Raw genomic sequence first — 25,426 nt, forward strand, 5'->3', positions numbered from 1 at the left:
GAGCTTTGCAGCTTTCCAAACGTACTCTTGGGCATGCTTTTAAATCAAAAATGTAGAAAAAATACATTCATGTGGATGAGGAAATCCCTGCACACAGTTTTCCTTTTCTCATGATTCAGGCCCTAGCGCTTCGTGTCTGGAATTACCTGTTCTGATGCCTCTAACCCTTTAATGAGATCTGTGGGTCAAATAAATGTCTTGAATTGTGAATGTGATCCACCTGTAACAGGAACAAATGTTTTCATTGCTAATATTTGAGAATATCTACCAAGGAATGTAACCACCGATCACAAAATACTCAGTTGCTGGTTGTGGATTTGTGCCATGTTAATGCGTGATATGTAGCAAACACAAAAAGATGAAGGACGGAGCGCTGAAACTTTTTAGACACTCACCCCCAGTCACAGATCTGGGTTGAATCCATCATCATTCTTTAGCTCACTTCGCCACCACAGTTAAGACCCAGCTATATGCAAACCAGCCTTGACCCTGTGCTTCATGGGAACAGTCCAGCCCGAACTGCCTAGCCAGGTCTTCACTGGACTAGAAACAAGCATCCTGGGACCGGTTTCGGGTAACACCCCTCATCAGCCTGGCCAGCTTGAATCCAGTGGCAAAGTGAGCAAGAGACTCACATCCGATATGCTGGAAAGAGGGTCTTTTGATATCTCCGTTCATAAGCACTAAATCCATCAGTAGCAAGTCCAAGTACTGACCATGGATATAGGATCAGCCAATAATGAAAGCAGGGTCCGTCCATGGAGAGGCTTGGTTTACTTTGTTGGTGTAAACAGTCAGAATAGGAATCTCAATTAATTCAGCGCACTCGACGTAAGTATGGACTGTCGTCTCACTTCAAAACAAGGAAGGCGCGATCCATGTCTGGGGAACCATTGCAAGGGAAAGAGTGCAGTACAAAATGACATACAACATTCCAGTAGCCATACAACTGAACCTATATATCTCAATAAATAAATAAGCATAAGACATCTGTATGGTCCGACTATGCTATGCAAGCCTTGAGAACGTTCAATGTTGGGACAGGCCACAGGGCAGCTGTGCTGTTGAATACACACAAAACATTAAGGAAAGGGAAAAAACTGAAGCAGGGAAGAAAATATCACTGGCTACATGTAGTACTTAACTTCTGTAAAATGTGGCTGCTGGCATCCAAAAATAGATTTGTTTTCAGGAAACAGCTGTATGCCAGATGCATTTTAACTACAAAACTGAGACATAAGCAAGAGGTGAAATCTGTCCTCTCATGGATCCTGTGTTTTCTTTATATATATCAACCACATCAATCACTGAATTAAAAACAGATGCTTCGATAAATAGGTTTAATTTTACGAGTTTTGGGGAATTCGCAATTTTATTTATAACTATGGTACACAACACACAGCTCGAGGTGTTGTTTGTGAAAGATTTGCCACATGAACCGTAAGTCCTATCTACAGGGAAGACAACGCAGACTTTGAGTATTGATATTCGCTTTGGAGGATTTCCACAGTGAGAACTGAATAGATGATATAAACCTGGTTCCTTGGGGCTGTACTGATTTTGTTTCATTTTGTGCTGCGCCCAATGCTCCCTTTACCTTCATATTGCAAGATGGTGCATGCTTTTGTTGGAAGCTTTAATGCCTTCTCGTACCCATTATGTGCACCAGCTTTGCGTGAAGTACAGCTGCAATGTACACTGCTAGACACACTGGTACAATGTTTACGCAGTACATTGCATTTTTGTCTGGGTTGCGTTGTTGTCACTTGGAGGGTACAGAGATTGGGCTCCAAGAATCACCTGCCAGATAATCTGCCTTAAGTAGACTCTGTACCATCAGCATTCCTAGTGATGTTTATTACTGATGAGGAGGTTTTCGGCAGCGGCGAACGGTAGGTTGCCAGCGCCTGGGGCAAGGCAAGTATCCTTCCGATTTCATGCCCCTAAGAATTCTGCGCCTGGGGCAACCACCCCTGTGGCCCTGCCCACACTACGCCACTGGTTTACGGTGTAATAATTAATGATACTAAACTTTGACTGTAATTCAACAGGGTGTAGCTCTTAAAGACAGTCCATTCACCACCTGCAAGTGCTATTGAACTGTAGATGCCATCTAGGGTGGGCATCCATTATCCCAAGGGCAATAAGACAATTTAAGCTTGAGTAGTTTGCCATTTGTGACCATAAGTGGATAAAGAAATCCAGTTCTAAACAATTGACCTCTATTGGACTCCAAGTTGACTGACAGTACTTCCAACTAGAATTCCCCAGTTGCCCCCTGCTCAAGTGATCCAACTTGATCCATCCTGCATATGGCCAGTCCCTCAAGCCAAGGCTGCTCTCCTATTTGAAATCCTATGCCAGGGTTCCCTTTGTCCTGGCAAACCAGGGAACCTAACAGCTGCTCTGGCTGTCTCCAGAAGTACATTCTCCTGGTCCCCACCATAACGGTGTGAGCGACAGAGCCACAAAGCAGGGTGCAAGAGTGTGACCCATAGTGCTTTCTCTTTTACCAGGCGGCGAAATCCTTCCTGCAGTAAATCAACAATTGTCATTTCAGCTACATCAAAATTTTGCTTCCCAATACATTTGTTTTGAAATTTATTTTGATAGATTCAACTTGTCAACCATCCATGGTGAATGTATAGGCAGTTTGATTTTACTTGCAGAAATGAACCATCCAAACATAGTAGTGCATCGAGCATTTCTGGTGATCTGTGACAGCACAAGGAGCATGGTGCACTGTTGTCAGTAGTGTCAAAAGCTAAAGATGCATGTTTGGGGTACTTTAGGAGGTATGATAGGCAAAATAGAGAGGACCCCCAAATTAAAATATTAGTAGAGTAGTTTGCCTTCAGCTATTTATGTAGAGAAATACCGGAGAAAAAATAATGTGTGGGGACCCAAAATCTGACACAGAAAAAGCCACCAATGGAGGACATAGATACTCTTAAATGGACGAGAGGGCTTTTTAGATCTTCTGAATCAAGGCACTGACTATTCCCTCATTCCTTGTTGGCAGATTTTCTACCTTTCTAGTTTCACCATCACCCACTAAAAGGATATTATTTGAAACGGCCTAAATAGAATTGGTTTTGTTGGCATGAGACATGTAGAGCGGGGTAGAGGTAGAGAGCATAGATGACTTTGGAGATCACATGCGTGAAAGGACATGATGAGAGATACTTGGCACTGATCTGATCCCCGCATTAAGTGTCATGGCTGTGCTAAGTGTGAAACCTAAGCTGTTACCTTTAAAACTTCAATGAACGGCTGTCTTTTCCAGGCCAGGCCATGCTACCTGGTACATCGAGTACAGCGCCATACGGTGTAGGAACTCTGCAGCTTTATCCTCGCTCAGCATCAAAGCCTCTTCCACAGCTCTGGATCCCTTCGGGCCAGCACCTTGACTCCGGTTATCCGGGTCAATTATTCGGGGGTTCATTTCTAGAAAAGGCGTCCTAACTCACAGCATCTCCGAATAGAGGCATCTTCGAACACTTCCACGATGCTTTCTGCCAACTAGCCTACCTGCATACTCGTTCTGAGTTTCGGAACCCACGGAGGACTTGACCTCGTTCTCCCCGACCTACTCCCCCGGTCATCTGGACCCCTATCGCATTCAGACTGGCTTCTACCCTGTGCCAGCTCGTCCTTCTCCTTCTAGAGGCTGTATTCCCACCAGCCAGGGTTGGGACACCGATCCCTCCTTTGCACATACAGCCTCATTTTTTGGCAGCAACTTCTCGGGCATTCTTTTGATTTGTCTAGTCCTGATGATGATCCCATACCTGTTGTTGGGGATCGAAATGCCGTCGACAACCACGTCTTAAACTCCAACGTTCATTTGATACTTATGTGGAGTATAAGATGCTTTTGTTATTGTGACTATCGTATTTTCGTGTGCTCACCAAGAGTCAATTTTAAGTCACATGCCTGTGGTAAGGAAATCTGTTGATTTCTTTTCAACCTGTCACGTTTTGCTCACTCATTTTTTTCATGTATTGTTTAGCTTGAACTTCTGTAAATAAATTCTAAATATCAGTCAAACTGTACATGAGTAGACCCGATCCTGACTGTAGTATTGCGGTTATCTCTTGAAAGGGACCGTTGTCTCTAATAACCCGCCTTTTGATGGCGAGCAGAGTGGGAACAGCGAGCGGACTGTGTTGAGTGAGGAGTAGAGAGGCATCAGATTTCTTGTGGATCCCCTGTAATGTACGAAGCGCGGGGCCGCCTAGGATATTATAGAGTTCTTGTCATTTGTTATAGATTCACAGTAAAATGGTCTGTAGGTAATAGTAGAGCTGAGGGTCCCAGGCACTGAAAAGGTAGAAACTGCTGCGCTTGTAAAGTCTATTGAGGACGGCAGAGGGTGATGTTGCAGAGCACAGGACATACACTGTTACTGTCAAAGTTAGAAAGGTACTCCCAGTTGCTGTAATTGGTGCCCAAGGAAAGAGTGGAGCAAGAAACCCATTGACTACAAGTGACAGGAAGCAACATTAGTAAGAAACATGTGAATCCCCTCCGGCTTGAAATGTTGGTAAATCCTACTTATTACTGACAGTCCTACTACAGAATTGTGATCAATAATCATAGTGTGAAGGTGTGAACCACTTTAAACCAAGAAAAGGTACCTCTAAACTCATCTTTGGTTTTGCATTGGATTTGGACAGAACCCCTTTTCAACTTTCCAGTGTACTTGTTGGCCAAGAGGTTGCTGAATTTCCCCAAGAACGCAGCCATGTTTTGCAGACTTAAGACTAATTGGTACCTCACCCTGGCTGCTGATATTGCCCACCATAGATCATGGGTGGTGCACCAAACAATAATTTCTGCGTGAAAGGGATCATTTCCCATTTAATGGGACAAGAATGAGCTAGCGCTCACTAGTTGATATTTAATTATGTGCACATGGCCTTTAGGAAAAGGCCTGCAGACTCCACATACACAACCAAAATAAATTACAGAAAATGTTGTTCACAACAAAATTGTAAGTTGCTTAATAGTAAACATTCTGTTGCTGCCTTTTTCAGGATTGCCTGGTGATAACACACTGTGGCGTTCCTTGCAATGTGTCTTTCACAGCTGAATTATCAAGCATTATGTGGAATACAGTGATAAAGTGATTCCATACACCCCACGCTACGGATTTTCTCTTTAACAAGCCCCATGTAGGCTTTGATAGTAAAATACTGAACGGGGAGGCTTAATAAATAAAAGAAAGCTTGGTGGCAGCACAGGATGTATGATGTGCCCTTGGCTAGTGTGATCTTGAATCACATCTTGGAGCCTTCCATCAAAATCAGGAATAATGACTGCTCCATGGATCAACTAGAAATTTGATTAGATTAGGAGTACATGTCCATTCCAACCCTACCACATCCCCTCCGCATCCTACCGGCGCTCATAATACAACCATTTGTTAAAATACGTACAGAACAATCCAAAAAGGAGGACAGCGCAGTGGAAAGCAGGAGTGGGACGATGGAATTCGTTCCGGATGGAGGACCAAATAAAGGCGTAGAGTTTGCAATGAGATGAGTTCTTAAAAAAATAGGAATCTTCCAAGATAAGATGGCTCTGAAGTGATAAATGAAATCCTTTTCAGTGTGCATGAAGGGTATGGAAAGACAGATCAGGGAGTCTTGATAGCCTTGGCAAACGGCATAATGGATGGCCTGAGGACCCACAACTTCAAACCTAACTCTATGGTCTGCAAATATACAGAACATTCTTTAGTTGATAACATTGCTGGAACAGAACGTCATGTAACAAGTTTATCATGTGTCCATTGAATGTGTTTTGGGAGTCATATTGCAAATCACAGAAGATTGTAGGCACCAGCACACATTTGCTGCACTTTGTGGTTGTAGTCTTTTCATTATGATGGCTAAGGAGTGGACATTTATTTTTATCTCTTACACAGATTGTTGGCCTACATGAATTCAGGAAGGAGTTAAAGACATTGCTGTTTAGATGTTACTTTTAGTTTGTTATTTTAGTTTTCTCTCTTGCTGCTTTGCCTTTGGGCAGATTGTTGACATCATTAAACTTAGGAAGGAGTGAAAAGACATGGCTGTTTAAATATTACGTTTAGCCTGTTCTAGTTTTCTTTCTTGCTGCTTTGCCTTCCGGTTACCAGTTATTTTCAAGTGCCAAGATAGCCTGTTGGAGTGAATGTTGTCACTATTAATCACCCAAACTAAAGCTAAACTAAACTAATAAAGAGAACAAACATTATAGTATGTCTCTATGGGCACAGAAAAGATGCATGAAAGACGCCCCTTCTGGAAACACTCAATACAAATCCACTGTTTGGTAAGTGGTTTCAGGATGACCAATTCACTAATCACCCAAAACAATATACCATCCATGTATAAAGGTTCTATAATGGTAAGTAAATCAATGTAATTCAATCAATCAATCAGGGGTTGGTGAAACGCGCTACTCACCCGTGACTGTCTCAAGGCGCTGAGGGGAGGGTAGGGCAGCTCCAGGTCAGTCGAAGAGCCAGGTCTTGAGATCTCGTCTGAATGAGTGCAGGTTAGGAGAGCTCCGTATTCCTAATGGGAGAGAGTTCCAAGCTGTGGCAGCGGTGTAGGAGAAAGCTCTTCCTCCTGATCTGGCTCGGCAGATACGGGGGACCTCTGCCAGGGCGAGGTCCGCTGAGCAGAGGTTCCTTGTGGGTGCGTGGAAACGTATTCTGTCGTTGAGGTAGCTGGGTCCAATGTTGTTGAGAGCCTTGTAGGCATGTGCGAGTAGTTTGTAGGTGACCCTCTTCTCGATGGGGAGCCAGTGGAGTTCTCGCAGGTGAGGGGGTCATGTGATCATGGCGAGGTGTCCCTAAGATTAGCCTAGCGGCTGCGTTCTGGATCGTTTGGAGTTAGCGTAGTAGAGATTTGTTGGTTCCTGCGTAGAGGGCGTTTCCGTAGTCTAGCCTGCTTGTGATGAGAGCGTGGGTGACTGTCTTTCTGCAATCAGGGGAATCCATTTGAAAGTCTTCCGTAGAGTCCGTAGGTAATTGAAACAGGTGGATGAGATGGCGTTGATTTGGCGGTTCATGGAGAGGGAGGAGTCTAGGATTATGCCAAGGTTACGTGCGTGGTCTGTGGGGGGGGGGGGCGAGGGCTGGTGGCCACCATGAGTTGTTCCATGCGGTGGGGTGGGGTCTGAAGATTGAGAACCTCGGTCTTCTCGGAGTTGAGTTTAAGACAGCTGTCCTTCATCCAGGTGGCGACGTTCTTCATTCCCTCTTGAAAGCTGAGTCTAGTATCTTCTGGGTTTCTGCTGAGGGATAGGATCTGGGTCGGAAAGCCCTCCGACCGAGCCGGATCCAGGGTGTTTTCCGACCGATCCGGACTCCTGCAGTCCGACCGAGCGTGTACGATGCGGCTGTATGCTGTCGGACTTGGTTTGGTCAGACTTCCATAGAAGTCAATGGGAGCCGGTTGTACGACGCGTACATGGGCTCCCATTGACTGAATGTAATGTAATGTATGTATACTTGTAAAGCGCACTGTTACCTCGTTACGTGGCGTCCTGGCGCTGTATACCGCTGGGGAACCCGTCCTGGCTTTCCTGTGAGAGGGCACCCCAAGGTGAGCCAGGCATCCCCGGCGTTGCTGGGGCCGTTGTGGAGATTAAGCAAGCTATTGCCCAGAGTTGCAGCGTGGGGCCCATGATTAGAGTAGGCACCTAAGCGAGAATTATCGAGTCCGCGGACATTGACCCAAGACCCTGCCGCGTCGGGAATTGAACCCTGGTCCCGGGCTGACCTCTGCTTCAGGGTCTGCCGCTTCTAACCAGTGAGCCACACTTCTCCACGGACAAGTGTGCCCCCTACAGTGGGTACGGGTCAGTGCCATCCGCACCGTACATGCCTGTGTTCTCCCCCTGTGTCCGAGTCGTATGGCTGCGGGTAACAGGGTGTCCGACCCGGACCCCCGAAGTCCAACTCCGGGAACTATTGCGAGCCGGACGCTTCGACTCAATCCGGCTGTCCGATTCGAGCTTCGTACTAGCTCGGTTGTGAAACGTCTCCATTGCGCGTCACAGTTTGCTTGTGACCGAGTCGTATGGAGCGGTTCGGACCCGGAAACAATTTGGAGGGAGATTTCGCGCTTGTTCGCATCGTACTTCAACGTCCGGACCCATGTGCCACTCGGACGTAAATTCAGCATCCGAATCGGAGCCGCTAATGCAGAACCCAATTCGGTGCCCTTCCGACCGAGATCGGAATCGACCCCTTAGTGTTGTGCAGTGTTGTGCAAGGCAAGTATTGCGCCCCCTAACCTGTGGCCCATTAGCACTTCTTGAGTCCCTTTAACCAGTCCAGAATTTTTACTTCTTTTCTTTAAAAATGTTGCGCTCCTATGAAATTTGCACCCGGGGCAACCGCCCCTGTGGCCCCGCCCACGCTGCGCCACTGCCCTCTACAAATTTCCATGCAATGGCAACCACTGCTAAAGAAGCCAGTAAGAAGTGACATTTTGGGGGCATTACTCAATCATGGAGGTAAAGTGGTATTCCATTTGCTCCTTGTTTGAGCCAGTTCACATTAGCGTAGTAGGTGTGGCTTTAAGGCAATCCTATTGGTTTTACATAGTTGTCACACCACATTACGAAGGGAATAGTGCTCTGTGCCGCACAGTGTTGCCTTTGCATCTGTGGCATTACTGGTGCTGTGCGTGCACTAACTTTTGGGGCTAACTCTCTTTAGCTCTTTGTGCTACATGGCTTCTCAAAGCATCACTTAGCATTGCTAAAGCACCCGTCTGGGACTCCGTAGCTGCCTTTCTGACAGTACCCCTAGTCACTGGCGCTGACGTGAGTGGGTGGAGATAATCAACTCTTGTATTCTTGATTTCTCCTCTGACAGAGGCACTGAAAGCATCCTCTGCTCCAGGGACAGCGGTTTCAAGGGATGCAGCTTCCTGTTCAGCTGTAAAGTGAGCCCCCCATGAGAGGGTCATCAGCAGGCCCATCCCCAGCATCTCCATTTGGCAGGTCCCCTGCGCCTGCCCGAGCCCTGCTAGGGTTTCACCCACTTCCTGCCTCTGATGGACGCCGAGCGCTAGCTGAGCTCATCACGTCAGCGTGATGAGCTCAACTCGCGACCCGGCACCCTCTGCTCGATGGCTCTAACAGATAGATAAGAAGGGAGAGGATTTTTTGCGTGTGGGTAATTATTCCTAAGTGGTTTTGTCAAATGACAAAAAAAACTCTGGTCTTACACTACACTATCGTCTATCTTCGGTTAATGAGCCAATCACATCAGGCAAAGCAAATAAAAAAACAACTTAATTACAAACGAAAGTAAAATATAACAGGTTCATATAATTCGGGTTCCATAAACCTGCCTGCATTTACGATTTGCTAGGATAGGTTGGTGAACTGAAACATTTATTGCACAAATCGATGTGCAGGTCCCATGTTCGATTCGTCACAACCAACTCAGCCTTCCATCGACAGAATGTCCATAAAATGGATGATTTTGAATCAAATAATATAGGACCTGGCAATTATAGGGTTATGAATTTACACATCTTTAATGCATGTTATTTATGGTTTCACGACTGCACTTAGTATAGATACCAGTGGTGTGATAAAGTGCACTCAGGGGTGTAGCCAAATCTTGCATACGTGAGTGTAGGTAGGTGAATCACATCCTCGGATAAAAGTCAACATAAAGCGCCAAGAGGGCAAGTATTGGACAAACAATGTGCTGAACAAATTCCCAGATCAACATGCAACACCCAACCCAGACATTAAGTAAAACCAGCTTTATTTACTTTCAGTGTTTACCCGCAATAAACACCTTTTCTGCGCATAAGTACACTAACTAAACGTCATCTACCATAGTCTGTAATTGCAAAAGTTGACGTTAAGGGGGAATATTGTTTAAGTGTAGTTTTAGAAGGATACAAAGTTGGCCCAAACTCTTTTTAATAAATACCTACTTCACAATGTTTCACTGCCATCCCCCATTACTGGACTGTCCTTTCACTTGACGAGCTTCTAACAGCGACCTTTGCATATTTGCCCATCTATAAACCCTGGTGACTAATCTCTAATGGGCACTGGATCCCTGTGCGTAGTTGCCAAGGTGCCATAAATAACATCTGATGCTTTCAGCTGGCCTTGTGAGTCAGCGAAACACACACCTCTCTTTCTGTTGGGATCTTTTAGCCCGTGCTTGTGCACCGGTGAATGAGGAAGCGGATCTCAAGCCCCTTTAAATACCTGATAAAAATGTACAGGTAGGATCTTCACTTATGGGGTGTGGCACAGGGACCTGTTCCAATGGCATCAGATGTAGTGTTTGTATTTGTTCACTGTAGTCCCTCCTGTAATGATACAGTCTAGCTTTCTACTTGTACTGAGATATATTATAAATGTCGTTATTGCACATGTTATGCTTCCTGGCTCCTTAAGTTACAGTTACAGCTTATACACTTATTGTTTGTTAATCATTGAAATGGTAACAGTAATGGCACACATAAACACCCTGATGATTAATGTATGCGATCCTGTTCTATGTTTGTACTGTGTGTCTTATAAGTAAAACTCAATAAAGTATTACAAAATATGCTTACAATGGAAAACATGAAACTGCAACCCAGGACTGGCTGAAAGTTGTGCTAGTATCTTAGGGCCACTTGGTAGTACACTCTGCGGAGTATGGTAGCTCAGTAGAATAATACTTCCTTTACGGGACTCTGTGTTTGACCCCATTCTCAAAGGTTCAAGGCCTGATGGGTCCACTCAGACTTTTATCATTATGAGGTCAATAAAATGGGTATCATTGAATTGAATAACAATAAATATCTGTTTTTCAGTGCCAAGATTGTTGCAGGGGTTATTGGGTGAATTACAAATGCAGGTTATATTATGTATACCACAGTTAAAGCAAACAAAGCTGTTTGTAAACTGAAATCACAACACAGATAAGTTGTTTTGACCATCGAGCAATAAGAATAGATACACCTTGCTTTTGCAGAAGTCATTATGGCCAACACATGCTGTCATACATAGTGATACATTGATAACAAATAAAATAAATGCAGATTAAACAAAACACTGCTATAATCTTTAGAGAATATAAAATTAACATCTGCTTCCCCCCTCTTCTCCTTTTCGCCCTTTTCATCAGGCCCCCGTCTTAGCTTTAGTGTCTATGCACAATGCTTGAAAATAATTCAAAGGGCGGGCATCCGGTAATTTAGTAATTAAATTGCAATTGGTTACAGTGCACCAATTTGCCCTAAAAGAAATCTTCTCCAGTTGTTACTCCCCTCCTCTCACACTAATCAACAACTCCCTCACTTCTGGCACCGTCCCAACTGCCCACAAATCAGCAGTTATTATTCCTATTTTAAAAAAGGCAGGCGCTGATCCCTCTCTACCTGCTAACTATCGCCCCATCTCCTTGCTCCCTTATCTGGCGAAGGTCTCAGAGGCTCACGTCACCTGCACTCTGAGTTCCTTTGTGGAGTCCACAGGCCGCCTCTCCTCTTGTCAGGCAGGTTTCCGCCCACTGCACTCAACCGAGAAGGTGGTAGTGTCGGTGATGGACAAACTGAGGGAGGGCATTGACATCTGCCTCCCCCAGGCCCTGGTCCTCTTAGATCTGTCCGCCGCATTCGACACGGTGGATCATGACATTCTTCTGAACCGTGTCGAGGCGGCGGGCATTGGGGGCACGGCCCACGCCTGGCTCCGATCCTTTCTAACGGACAGGGAGCAGGCAGTCCACCTGGCAGGCTTTGCCGCCCCTCCTCGTAGAGTGACATGTGGCGTCCCTCAGGGCTCCTCTCTGTCCCCTTTGTTATTTAATTTATACATCTCACCCCTCATTTTTTCTTTACAGCAGATGGAGGTCTCGGTGTTTAATTACGCCAATGACCTTCAACTTATTTTTAACCTTTCCCATTCCCCTTCTTCCGCCGGGAACTTTCAGAGGGTGATGCTTTTCATTCAAAACTGGATGAACTGCAACCACCTCAAGTTAAACCCTGACAAAACAGAGTTGGTTTTGACTGGAGGTGGTTGCAGTCCATGGTCCCCGTCCTTTTGGCCTGACTCACTCGGTTCCCCTCCCTCCCCGGTCCCCAAGGTCAAAACCCTAGGCATCTTTATCAATTCCCAGCTTTCGCTTCACACTCAGGTTCACTCGGTGGTGTCCTCCTGCTTCTTTTCCCTTCGCACTATCCGTAAGGTTTCCCGTTTTTTTTCTGTTCCTGCCCTTAAGCTCATCCTCATGGCCATGGTGTTATCGCGCCTTGACTATGGGAATGTGGTCTACAATGGCGCCCCAGATTATCTGATTCGCCGACTCCAGCAGATACAAAATCAGGCTGCTCGCCTGATTTATGGACTCCCTAAATTTCATCACACCACCCCCCTGCTGCAATCACTGCATTGGTTACCGGTGAAGGAGCGGGCCCTCTTCAAGCTGGGTTGCATGACATACCAGGCTAGATCTGGGACCGCCCCTGCCTTCCTCTGTGAGATTATATCTCCTTACTTCCCGGCCAGAGAGCTCCGTTCCTCCAATCAAGCTCTACTGACAGTCCCTCGCTTCAGGAAGCAGAGGTCTGGGGGGACGAGATTTGCGGTCCTAGCTCCTTCCTTTTGGAACTCCCTACCTTTTGCCCTTAGAGCTTCCACTTCTTATGTGGAATTCCGGAAACTCCTTAAAACTTTCCTGTTCCCCAGACCCCCAGCAGTCTAGCTCCCGCCCTTGACTCCGCCGGCTTACCGCTGTCTAGCGCCAGGAAACCGTCCCGGTAACAGAGCGCTTTAGAAATCTATTAAAATTCAATTCAAATTCAGTGTGAGAAGTTGGCCTGGTATATGATGTTCACTATTCTAGTGAGCACCTTGCGCCAGTCCAAACACCCGTATGGTGATGGTTGTAAAGTCAACCTTATAGACCAGCTATCCTAGTGGTAGCATGGACAAAAGCAGTCTTAGGCTAAACTCAAGAGGGCATGTGAAGCCAGCTGTATTATCATATGCAATCTCTTTAATACCAAATGAAAGGACACCACACAGGTTATATATTCAAAATATATATGTATTTATTTCTAAACAAATCCTCTGTACTCTTTATGAGCACAGAAGCACAAGCGCATACCAAGTTACTTAATATAGCATACAAAAGTTGCACAAATATGGATAGGCCCTGGTGGCCCGCTTAACCATATACTAAAATAGTGGTATAAGAACCACGTCATGAACAATCGTAAGGCCTAGGGCCTTGGGAATCGCTGGGGCTACACTGTACTAACAATAGTTAGGGCGCAGGAGGCCCACGGGATGCGGGTGCAGTGTCTAAATGCACACGCGTGCACACATAGAAGTCAATGGGTGCGTAAAGTTAGAAAGTTAAAGGTTTGGGAGTCTTCCGACTGGACTAGAAGCTAACCACTTGAGACTAGGACACTAGGAGAGTTACTCTTTACAGGAGCACCGCAGTACTCGCGTTACCTCACCCACAGGAAGCGGGTGCATAGGTGTCAAAGTGTGTCGGGTTTCGTCGTGGAGTTCTATGGAGCCTTGGAGAAAAGATGCTGCAGGCGACCAGGAGAGAAGAGTCCGGTTAGATCCAAGGGTGGATCGAGGATGAAGAGTACCTGAAAGCAAAGGGGACAGAGTCTGGGTCACTAGCCAGTGACCAGGAAGGAACCAGGCGATGTCGGGAAGCAATCAGGTGATGTCGTGAAGCTTGTCTCTGCAGCCACGTGGACCAGGAGGTGTCGACGACGACCAGGAGCTGGATACGGACTGTCACACGAAGGCTCTCACTGTTGGTGGTGTCGGATCTCGATTCGGAGTCAACAGGCCTTGGCAAATGCAACCCACGCACGAATCGAAGATGGCTTCTTACTCAGGCCAGCAAGGACTGAGGGGCTTCTCCTTCGCAGGGAAGCAAGGGCCAGTCTGGAGCAACCAGACCAGCGGTGTAGATTTCAGATTTCATCTTCACAGAGGCCACTAGCCAAGGGGCAAGTGACCGGACAGACGCGTCGAGCAGGAAAATGCAAAAGGGCCCCACGCAGCACTCGGTGAGTGTGGAGAGGTGATCTTCGGTGCAGTTGGTGCTCGGGGCTGGGGCTTCTCAATCCCCAATGCACAACTTCGAGGGTGCCTCAGAAGTTGCACGGAAAGCAATTCGCTGGCTTTCCAAGATGGCCGGTCCTACGTCTCTCGTCGCCTCCACGGGTCTCAGCTTTGCTGTGGCTGTGGATCGGGCTGTTGGATGTCTGGAAGTCCGGGTCTTGTCAGGCTCTGTGTTCGAGCTCCGGCGGGAGCAACGACAAAGCAAACCGTTGAGCGATTGATGGTGCTTGCTTGCACAGGGTGGTCACTCCTTGACCACAAGGGAGATTCTTCAGTCTTCTACGTCGAGTAGGATGTCGAAGGGTCCAGAGTTTCGTATCAGAGTTTCAGTCAGGATTATCTAAAGTCTTGGGACTCAGCTCCTACCTATATACGAAATCTAGGGGCTGGATTAACTGCTAGGTCCCTCCTATGGGTGGGACCCAGGAAGGGGGTGGTTACACCCCTTTCCCTTTGTCCAGTTTCGCACCAGAGCTGGGGCTTAAGTGCCCCAGCACCGGTTTGAACTGGACTATGCATGGGACACCTTGTGTGCCCCAGGCAGTGTCTCATTTCATTCAGCCCTCCCTGATCAATACACTATAGCCTGCCTGGGGTGGTGCTAGCGTCTCCCTGTGACAGGAGACCTATTGTCCAAGCGCCCCTCGCTGGAAGGACTCCCAACAGCAGGAGGTCAGACTTGTGTCTGTGGCAGCAGCATCCATTTGGTGATGCTGAGGCTCTGGTTAACTTTAACCGGGATTAATGGAAGTAACATATCTTCTTCCTCTAGAAGGGTGGAATGCTACCCCCCCTTGCCAGGACTGGCGAGGGGGGTAGTATTCCAAAGCGTATGACACCTTACACGACATGTTTTGATGAAGCCAAACTAAAGTTAGCATCTGACCGCGAGGCACATAATGCACTTAAGAGTATATGGTATGGCAATATCCTAGAACAGCTATAAGGACATGGTTCCGAAAGCTGCAGACAGGCTCAGCTCATGCTAAAGCCCCATCTCACATAAAACCAAGCACTCTGCCTTCAGGATTGTTAAGACCTGCATAGGAGTGACTTATAGGTGTATATGTGTCTAGATATAAGGTTAGACATAGGAATACTATATCTAAGCAAGGGGTGATTACACGACCTTGCCCCAGCTGAGTGATCAGCCAGTTGTGTCAGTTTGGATGGCCAGCCAGGAGTGGCAAAAGATAGGCTGCAGCCCCTGGTAGGCCTTGGGTGCACCTATGTCCTGGGTACGTATAGTACACTGTACAGGGACTCATAAGAGTGACCCAAATCCCAATTGGTGATGTACCTAAAGTACATGGTGTGAAATTTAGAGAGAGAACAACAGGGCTGTGGGTCTGATTAGCAGGCCCACAGCCACATTAAGTGGAAAACCAGTGAAGCAAAAAGCAAACAAATGGGGTGACCATAGGAAAGCAGACCCTACTTTCCTACAACCAGGATACAGCAATCTTTATGAGGACTCTTCAATGATTCCCTTACTATCACCCTTCAACAGTGCCCCTCATCTCTCCATAGCCCCTCTCTCACGTGTATTTCATGTATTTGAAAGCGCCTTTCATACCAGTGTAGGGTGTCGGAGCATATTACTTCACACACACACACACACACATACAGAGAATAAATCATATGTGTTTAAATCAGTGTATAGAAAATGTTACATAAGACAAAGGGGTCTACCAGGTGTAGGATTCACATGCCATCCATACTGGTAGGCATTAAGAGCACTTGGTCTGGGGAAGCACAAACTCAGGATTCAGAACGTAACACAGAGGTTAGGGTTGCCGTTACCAATAAGAATTTCTACCGAACAAACTTTTTTTTAGCAAAATTAGGATAATGAAAGACTGGGACAAAAAACAGAACTTTCTAACATAGATTACAATTGTGGCATGAAATGCACAGTAACAAGACGATCTCTGTGACAAAATCAGTAACCCACTGAGCTATGCACATAAAATGCTGTTTTGTGATCTGCATAGTACATGCTCTCTGCAGCAGGCTTATTAACCCTCTGTACTACCTTAGATGAGTTAAAACTGCCACTATGCCACTAGGCAAAAACCAGAGTTATCTTGGCACTTTTATTGTTTCCTGAAAATAGTTGAATATATAAGGAACACTTCAGTGCTTTTAAAAATGCTACACTGCTACAAAACCGGGCCTCAGTAGCAAAAGCGCCCCCCACACTTCTAGCTGACCATAGGGAAGTCTGTCCCCTGGATATTTTGGGAAAGTGGAGCTGTCAGATGACTGCTCGGGTTTTGGACTTTTTTGGGCTAAAATATATATATATATAAATGACCAAGGAACCGGCTGGTTCCGAAACGCGTCGGTCGTTGTTTTGCCACTGCTTTTTGAATAAATAAATCGCTTCATCAAAATTGGGGCTCGGCGTTTTCCTTTAACGATTGGAAGGATATTGTGCTGTTCGATATATATATATGTATCCAGAAATCCTCAAACAGAAAACCTGGTTCCCGCAACGTCAGGGCTTTTTTAAATGCTCCAGTTGCCGGGCTTGTAAATTTGGTGCAAATACCAGCACTTACATGACTCCTTTCAGCCCCATACCTGTTAAAATCAAAGGCAAATACGATTGCAGAACGGAGTTTGCTGTATATGTCCTGACGTGCACTTGCGGCCTAAGGTACGTTGGGAGTACTCGGCTTGCGGTGCACGTCAGGATTCTGCAGCATCTCCGAGCAATTGTGAATAACGACAGTGCCTATCCGGTGGCGAGACATTTTAAAAATGTGCACAGTAACAACTTGGAATGTCTCAGCTACTACGTCCTTACCTCTGTACCCCGTCCCCGTCGAGGAGGAGACAGAGATAAGTTACTTCGCCAACTGGAATCTAGAATGATACTAGAGCTCGACACCAAGGTCCCGAATGGTCTTAATACCACTGAGGACCTATATCATTTTCTATAAGTCACTATATCCTGTATATAATAGCCTTGATGCAACATCTGGTTTTATTTGGTACTAATACATGCCTATTGGCTTATTAGTTCAGTCCGCCTCCCTTCTTATGTCAACATACTGACTTAATTTTGAATCCAAATTATTTCGCACACCCCTTTTTCTGTTCATTAGTAATATGATTTTCTTTTCCCTCATTTTGCCCCATGTATATATTTCACATTTTGAACTTTGAATCAAACCTACCATTATTCTGTTTTGTCGAGTTAGGTTATACATACAACCATTATATTCAAAGTGAAACATTATTTAACGATTTTGTTTATTTATGTTTCTTTTGTTTAAAGTTACTCACTAGATGTTGGGCACACAATCCCATTTTTTTGGGAAAACATACTATTAGACGTAGGAAACTTGTTTGGGAAATTAGGGGTTGCCATCATATTTCAGATGTCCCCTCATTGAGTACACCCAGGTGGGGTTGCCATCACTATATAAAGATGTCCCCACCTGCATATAAACAGGGTATAAATTGATTGATTGTTCTGTATATTTGTATATATTTGTATAGTATTTATTGAGTATTAATATGGTATCCACTGAATATAGTATCTCCAACATATGTACATATGACACATGGTCTTTAGAACATATGTCTATAGTGAATAGACAATAATAATATGTATATACATGAGTGACATTCATATTTGTATTTATATTTGTATTTATGTATATATGATGATTATCTCATGTGTTTATGTTTCAGTTAAAGTATGTTCAGTATGTGACAAAACTATAGCTTGTACATCACCTAACTTACTCATTGATTAAATATATGCACAGATGAAGATTTTTATCATCTTTGCCCTTGTAATATCTGTAAATATGTGTCACTAAGCATTCATGCGGACAGAATTTTTGCCACAAATTTACATGAATTTATTCAGTCATTTATTTGTATCAGGGAAGCTTAAGCCACGTTAACATCATGTGTCTTTTTTTTTCCCCTTATCCCGAACTCATGCCATTGTATACGTAATGAAAGTATGTTTTCCGTGTTTATAGGTGTCACATGGTATGCACAAGCAGTTTAAAAGTTCAGGTGTGAAGGGTTTACAATTGACTGTGATCAAGGGCATCCGCCCGAAACGCGTCAGTGTTCACTCTTTGTTAAGCGTTGCTAAATAAATAATCTTTGCCTGATATCGGAATCGTGGAGTTGTCTGTCTTTCCTGGGGACCCGGGACGGCAGTGTGGCTTCTTCTTGTTCCTGAGATATATATATATATATATGTATATAGACAGCTTTTCTGTCGAAACGCGTTACTGGACTAATAAACCTGCACTTGGTAGTACCTCCTAGGCATGCGCTTTATTTGCTGAACAATATATATATATATATATATATATATATATATATATATATATCCACAACTCACATCCACCATCTGCCGCTCCTCGTTTTCCCTGGTGCCTCCTTACCACACGGTGGAGTGCGTAAAATGTCTCCAAACACGCAGCTCGAATCCCCGAGCTGTTCAACAAGTAAGGACACTCCAGCCAATTTTCTTTGTCTCTGCGCTTAGTTTATTTTTGCGCGCGCGAAAATAAACTAAGCGCAGAGACAAAGAAAACTTGTTGAACAGCTCGGGGATTCGAGCTGCGTGTTTGGAGATATATATATATATATATATATAATCATCTCACTTTTTTCTGTTACCAATAGGATTGCTCCAGAAACGGACCCGGACACAAACCCAAAATTAGGTGCTGAAGTTGTTTTATTCCTTTGTCGCCATATATAATAGCCATTTCAGGGACCATGTGGTAGCTAATTTCAGGTACCAGCTACCATTATCTCTGGTGACACGGTGGGTGGTACCTGGTAGTTATCTTTTTGTGGTATTTCAGCGGTAGGAATTTGTGGATAGCATTTGGCAATATTTTCCACAAGTTTGTGTAGCCTAGTTAATTTAGATGTTTTAAAGGCACTCACATGAAGATGGCGGCCCCCAGAAAGTCGAGTGATGACATGGTGGCCCAGGAGTTGAGGTTGCTGGCAGAAGCAGGGTGCCTCGATTTACTTGTAGAGGGGGCTCCACATCATAGCGGTCACCCCATTAGGAAGACGGCGGAGGGGGTCGCGGCTACAGTGCTTGCATTCTCACAGCCGCGCCGGACTCCAGATCAGCTGCCACACATCTAGGTGAGCAAACAGGACATTCTAATATGAGGGAGTGGTCCCGGGGATGAAGCCCGCGGACAATGGTGCATCTGTGGACACCATGCACCCAGCGGGGCCTCCACAGGGTAGGCCAGAGCGCTCTTTGGAGCTTGCATCCTGGGCAGCAGTTGGAGGCATGAGAAAGGCCTTTGTGATGCAGTCAGAGGACTTGCAGTACTCTGGAGGGGGCAGGGCTACCCTGGATGTGTGCAGAGCCTCACAACAAGGGAGGGGGAAGTCCGGCTCTGCAAAAGGCGGTCAGGGCCCTCAACAAGCTTAAAGCAGTGCAATAGGGAGGTGGGAGGGGCTTGGGTTAAGACTGAGGATGCAGCAGCAGTGGCTCCTGGCAAGGAGGCTGGTGGACTAGAGGATTCCCCAGATTTTTAAGAGGTTTACAGACAGTTTGTTTAGGAGGATGATGATTACATGATTATGGAGCAGGAGGTGGGGCCTAGCAGATGCATCCAGGGAGACTGCATAGAATTTGATTGGGGTATTGGTAGTTGGATAGAAAGAGCGCCGTTGGGGGTGAAGGCATGTTGGGCAGAAGAAGAGAGGGAGGCAGCATGTGTAACGCTGAGCCAGCAGAGGACGTCCAGTCGGTTTATGGGGAGTCATTGTAAGAGGCCTGGGTTTCGAAACACAGTGGGGGATTAACCCCAGTATTGTCAGCGGCTATGTTAGAATGGAGTGCCAAAGAGGGGGAGGACCTAGATGAAAAGCTGTTGGAGCATTTTAGGGCACTGGAGCGGGAGTATGTCAGTAAGGCCCCCTATCAAAGTTTATGGTAGGGTAGGTCATGTAGGGGCAGGAATACGGACGCAAGGAAGTAAAGTGATGGTGTTTGAGACCCAGAGTCAATTTCATTTGGGGGCCAGGGAGCAAGCAAATTCCATAGAGGCGCTACCTTCCCATGGTAGCCCAAGGCGAGGGGTGGAAACGGGGGTGCACCAGTCTATAATTTTCACCAGCACACTATGCCTCTGTTCTTTTTTACAGGTCGACACTGCTTCTCGGGGGGGGCTGACTCTGGAGAGTTTAGTGCGGCTCATTGGCCCTGAGATGAGAAGGCGTGTCCCAGTGCAGCTAGCTGGACAGCAGCGATGGACCAGATGATTACGCCCCAAGACGGTCTGGTGTGGTCTTGGTGGGGCACCACACAGAAGATTAAGGAGCAATCTCCAGCAAAGGAACACACAGTATGACTCGTTCTGTATCAGTGGAGGGGTGGGGAGGGCTAGGTATGGCCCCCCTTGAAAGGTGGTTTCTGAAACAACAGTACAATCTGACAGACGTATGCAAAGTTGGGCGGGCGAGGATGCCCAGATGTTGATTGGAGAAAATGCAGGGGAGCTGTCCATGCTTAACTATGAAAAAGAGACCTTAGAAGAAGAGGAGTTGCGGTAGGAGGATGAAGTTCAGACGGGGTAATCGATCTGGTGGCATGAGGAGGGCTCTTCTAGCCAACGAGCTGCTAGTATTTTGCAGGATACAGGTGTGCGGCAGCAACAAGGAGGATGAGGCACAACCTGGCAACAAGAAAGGATGGCGAAGCGGTGGGCCCCAGAGCGGGCCCTGACCTTGACGCCAGGTAATATAGCACTGGGCGGGACGTCCGCCTCAAGTTAAAAGTGCTGCACTTCTACAAAACCAGCCCCCCAACCTTCCAGCCTCCAGGGGAAATGCCTGATATGAGCAGTCCGGCTCTGGGTATAAGCCTTTTTCTCAGCCAACTGTGTGCCATATTACTGCTTCAACTAATGGCTCCGTTCTTCACATAGCAGTACGCTGTAATTACACGCTCGGTCGCTGCAGACACTTGTAAATATTTAATTACACGTTTGTACTGCGCTCTGCAGTCCTGTCCCTTGTTCTCGCTTTCAAGTAGGGCTTTGTAAATTAATTACTATAAATAACCCACTGAAGAGCTACCCTGCCTGGGAAAAGCCAGCTGCTACAGTATTCGAAGGAGGCCGCCCAGACATGAGAAAGTTACAGGAATTTGTCGAGCATTCTGGCAGGCCACTCCACTCAGCTGTGCCTGGCCAACTACAACAACATGGCGGTCGGGACTGGCCCTGTGCTGCGCGCGCCCCCCCTGCCTGTGCGCGCGGTCGCTGCCCGCTGCGCGCTGATATCCAAAGCACGTCAGAGGGTCACTTTCAGAGCAGCCCCGGCGCGCGCGCTATGAACTAAACGTGACCTACCTGGCGGAGGGCTCAGTCCTCGCGGCCTCCTCGAGCTCCGAGAGCCGGCGCGCGGAGGTCTCCTCAGGCAGCCGCACTCACGCGCTAGCGCTGAAGTGCGAGGTCCACGTAGCCGCGCGCTTTGTGTACACATTCCGGGTTCCGCACTCCGGGCGGCGGCCTCTATAATTTGGGACGAGATTTCTGCCACCACAGCCGTAACTGACTTCAGATCACACCGCACGCCCCGGAACGTGGTCATTAGTCTATTCTGGACATAAACACCTTCTCTTGGCCCTGCATTTACCGGGCCTGACTGTTTGCAAAGCTCTATTTTGGAGGGGATTCTTGCTGGGCTCGTCAGCTGTGTGTCACTCCGAAGGAACTCTTGAGCACCACGTGCCCGCTCAAGTGTGTTATTTCTCAGCTATGCTAAGAATTTGGCAGGGGCCAGGCCAACACGCCCACCCACCCACACTCAAGTCACCTGCTGGGCAGCCCACGGTAGCCGAGACTGTGGCGGAACGGCATAGGAGGCAGAATAAACGTCTCTTGAGGGGCTGGGGCCTGCAAGGGTCATGAGGGCAGAGGCAGAGTTCACAAGTCCACAACGTATGACCTGTCTTATCCCTGGACCTAGTGGCTATCCCTAAGCCCCAACGATGGAGAATGTTTTTTTAGCTATCTGTAGGCCTGCCTGCCTCTGACCCAAACATCAAGTTTTTTCTATTCAGTATGAGATGTGAAACAAAAATGTTAATTTTGAAGAGCACTGACTGACGCAGACTTTATCTCCAACACATTTTGTGAAAATTTAGTTCACCTGTCTTGTAATTTGGTATAATTTCACCAAGTTGCGCATTGTAACCTCTTAGCATATTACTGTCTAATGATGAAACACACAATTCATGGCCACCATTTCTGAATAGCTTTCTTTGTCTGCTTCCCTCTAGCGCATTTTCATGACATCCCTGCAGTGCAGATGGGAACAGCCCATGTGCAGATAGCAACATCACACTATGGTCTAGGTTTACTAAAAGTCGAATAGAACAGCACTGTGTAAAAATCTGCAGTGCTGCATCGTGTAAGCGGTAAAATAATTGCACGGTGCCATATTTACAAAGGGATAGAAGCCGACAATGTCATCAGCTGCACATGCACAACAAATGCAACTCTCTCACATTGGTAAGCATTGCCCCATGGTGCATGGGAAAGCCAGCAGGGTCATGCATGACATTTGCCCTCAAGATACAACCTCCAGCACCAGTTTCTAAGTGAAGACAATTGCCGAAGGAAGTCACATAAAACATGGAACTTTGGGCATATCACAAGATATTCTGCTTTCCTACTGTGTGTGCCTGGTTCCATTTGGTGCTAATACTGTTCTCAAGTCGTGCTACTTTAGTTGTTCTGGCTTTGCGTATAATCATAAGGGTGTTTGAGTTGGTCCATCCTTGTTAAGCCACCTTTGCGTTCAATATATGGGGTTTGGCCACTTGGAGTTGCACTTGCATCAAGTTTTCAGTGGCAAATACATTTTCCACCAGAACATTGATCAATGATGCTGTTTGAATCACACAAGTGCCTCCACATACGCATGGTAAATTTGGACCCAATTGAGACCCAAACTGCCAGGCAAATGAAAAGTTTTCATTCAATATAAAACTTCAAATCAAATCACTGGTGAAAATTTCTGTGTAAGAGAAACTTTTCTTAAGTTATTTTCCCAGCCAGCATGTACTAACAGCCGCTTCACTTCCGCCAGGGCCTGGATGGATTGGGCCCAATGGAAAGTTGCCATGGAAACGAGTTATTTTAAGTATTATAAATCCATGCCAAGTTGAGCAATGTGTAAAGTCAGGCGTAATACCATTAGTCTATTATTAAACATCAGAGACAATGGCTAGCAGCTTTATTACAAATCCTTTATAGCTTCAGCGCATGGTAGCGTTATTTGAGGTTAATCTGCTCGGACCAATGACGGGGAGAGCCGAGAGTAATAAAGCGGGGGTTTAGTCCTAAGAGAATTGCAGAATGTAAATCGGCATGAGAAATTATGTGCTTTCCCACAGTCCATGCTGGGAGCGCTGCACTACACAGCTTCCTCTCTTGCCTTTTAAAGTAACCGTTTACTTACGTTTATACACAAACTGCAACACCAAAAATTCAAATCTGAATCCAGTGATTGAGCTTTTTATCCTCCTAATTTGATGACACCCGTACCTTTGAGGTGGATACAGAATATAAATTGTGTAGTCATTGAATAGTTTGTTTTGGCACATAAATCAACTGTATGGTTTCGCTTTCTGCGTATAGCTTACTCTAAGTTACTCTTGTTCGCCTTCACCTCGATTTACTGCAATTCTGAACACTGCCCACTCCTCATTTCATATATCACAAGCTCTCCTTCTGTGAAATCGTCTCCATGCATCCTAACAATACCTCCTCTAGCCTATCTAGTCATCACACCAACAATTTCCATGAACTGATAGTGGCCCACTAGTCATCGCGCCTAAAACCGATACACTTCATCTTGCACAAACAAACTGCAGTAAATATGGAATGGATTCCTTGAGAGCACAAGCGTAAACTCATTAAACAATGACCACAAGATTAACCTAAAACCTTGGGTTCTGGAGTAGCGTGCTACTCGCCGAAAGCACTTCAAAGACTCATCAGGGACAGTAAGCACTAAATGCAATTACAATACCAAAGAACAAATACATATGTAGTCAGAATCATTTCTTTAGAAGCTGACAAATGTGAAGATACACAATTTCTGCATGTGGCAAAAATACAAATGTATATCCTGTTTTATGTCACAACTCCTTTCAAAATACCTGAAGTGTGTTTTTGACTTCTAACACTTCCTCAAGAGTCCATAAAATTAAAGTCATAGTGGATGCCACCACACGTGAGAAACAGCATCAGGGGAAACTTTTAAGTGAGCACGAGAATTTATTTAGTGTTTCCAAATAGCCTTTCTTTGCTTTTTAACAGTTCCTGCTGGATTGAATTGTGGTCGGTGTGTTTCCAGCATACAAAAATTAAAATAAAAAGGCTGCCTTCCCTGCAATTTCCCAGGTTAGAATATGCTATCTGCCTCGAGCTTTAAAATATATTGACATGATAAGTGTGCATGCTACTAAAATGCCTTGCTAGAAGATACAAGATGCAATGTACATAGTTATATAGAACACAGAAAATATGTACTGTCATGTTCTTTCGAATAAAGTTATTTAATAAAAAAAATGATGACATAAAGTTAGTGACATTATCACATAATGAATACGGTATACAACTGCTGGCTATATACAAGCGGTGCTCACCTTGAGTCCAAAGACTGATTTTCGCTGATAGAAACAGCAGAGCGCCGCTGCCAGCGCTTGGAAGACACTGCAGTTCTTAGGCATTTTCGAACTTGGTGTCTCAGTGACTCCCAGTCCTGGCTCTGCACACTTCCACCACCAGGCACCGTGTGCTCCAAGTCACCGGCTTTCACCCTCAGCTCCCACGCACCACTAGGACCCTGTGATCTAAGTGACTGGCTTCCGCACTCTGCTCACAAGCATTAGCCTGGAGCCCTGTGGTCCAAGTGACTGGATACACCCTCTGGTCACAATAATCCGCTCCGACTCTTGTGCTCCAAGTGATCGGCTTCCACCCTCTGCTCACAGGAATCTACCTGGGACCCAGTGCCCTACAGGAAAGACTTCCACCCTCTGCTCACAAGAATCTGCTCAGAAGCATCCACCCTGGCCCAGTGCCCCAAGTGACTGGCTTCCACCCTCTGAGCCCAAGCATCTGCTTGGGATATAGGGGTCCAAGTGACTGGCTTCCACCCCCAGCTCACAAGCATCCGCCCTGGACCCAGTGCTTCAAGTGACTGGCTTCCACCCCTGCTCACAAGCATCCGCCCTGGACCCAGTGCTTCTAGTGACTGGCTT

The 25,426-nt window shown here is 46.1% G+C and overlaps 1 protein-coding gene across 3 annotated transcripts in view; it reads right to left on the reverse strand.

The window, feature by feature from the left end:
- The window catches only part of BCAR3 (BCAR3 adaptor protein, NSP family member), a 299,503-nt gene that overhangs the window by 83,642 nt on the left and 190,435 nt on the right, over positions 1 to 25,426 (reverse strand). The window contains exon 1 of one of the 3 annotated variants that reach the window (XM_078668232.1): positions 24,809 to 24,959. The exons of the other annotated variants lie outside the window; for them this stretch is intronic. Within the exon in view, the coding sequence (XP_078524358.1) occupies positions 24,809 to 24,892 (84 nt within the window). The 5' untranslated portion in view covers positions 24,893 to 24,959. Of the gene's footprint in view, positions 1 to 24,808; positions 24,960 to 25,426 lie in introns of those variants that run through there. 3 annotated transcript variants of the gene reach the window in all.

The sequence above is a fragment of the Lissotriton helveticus genome, chromosome 1_2, assembly GCF_964261635.1.
Source record: "Lissotriton helveticus chromosome 1_2, aLisHel1.1, whole genome shotgun sequence".
Taxonomy (NCBI): Eukaryota; Metazoa; Chordata; class Amphibia; order Caudata; family Salamandridae; genus Lissotriton; species Lissotriton helveticus.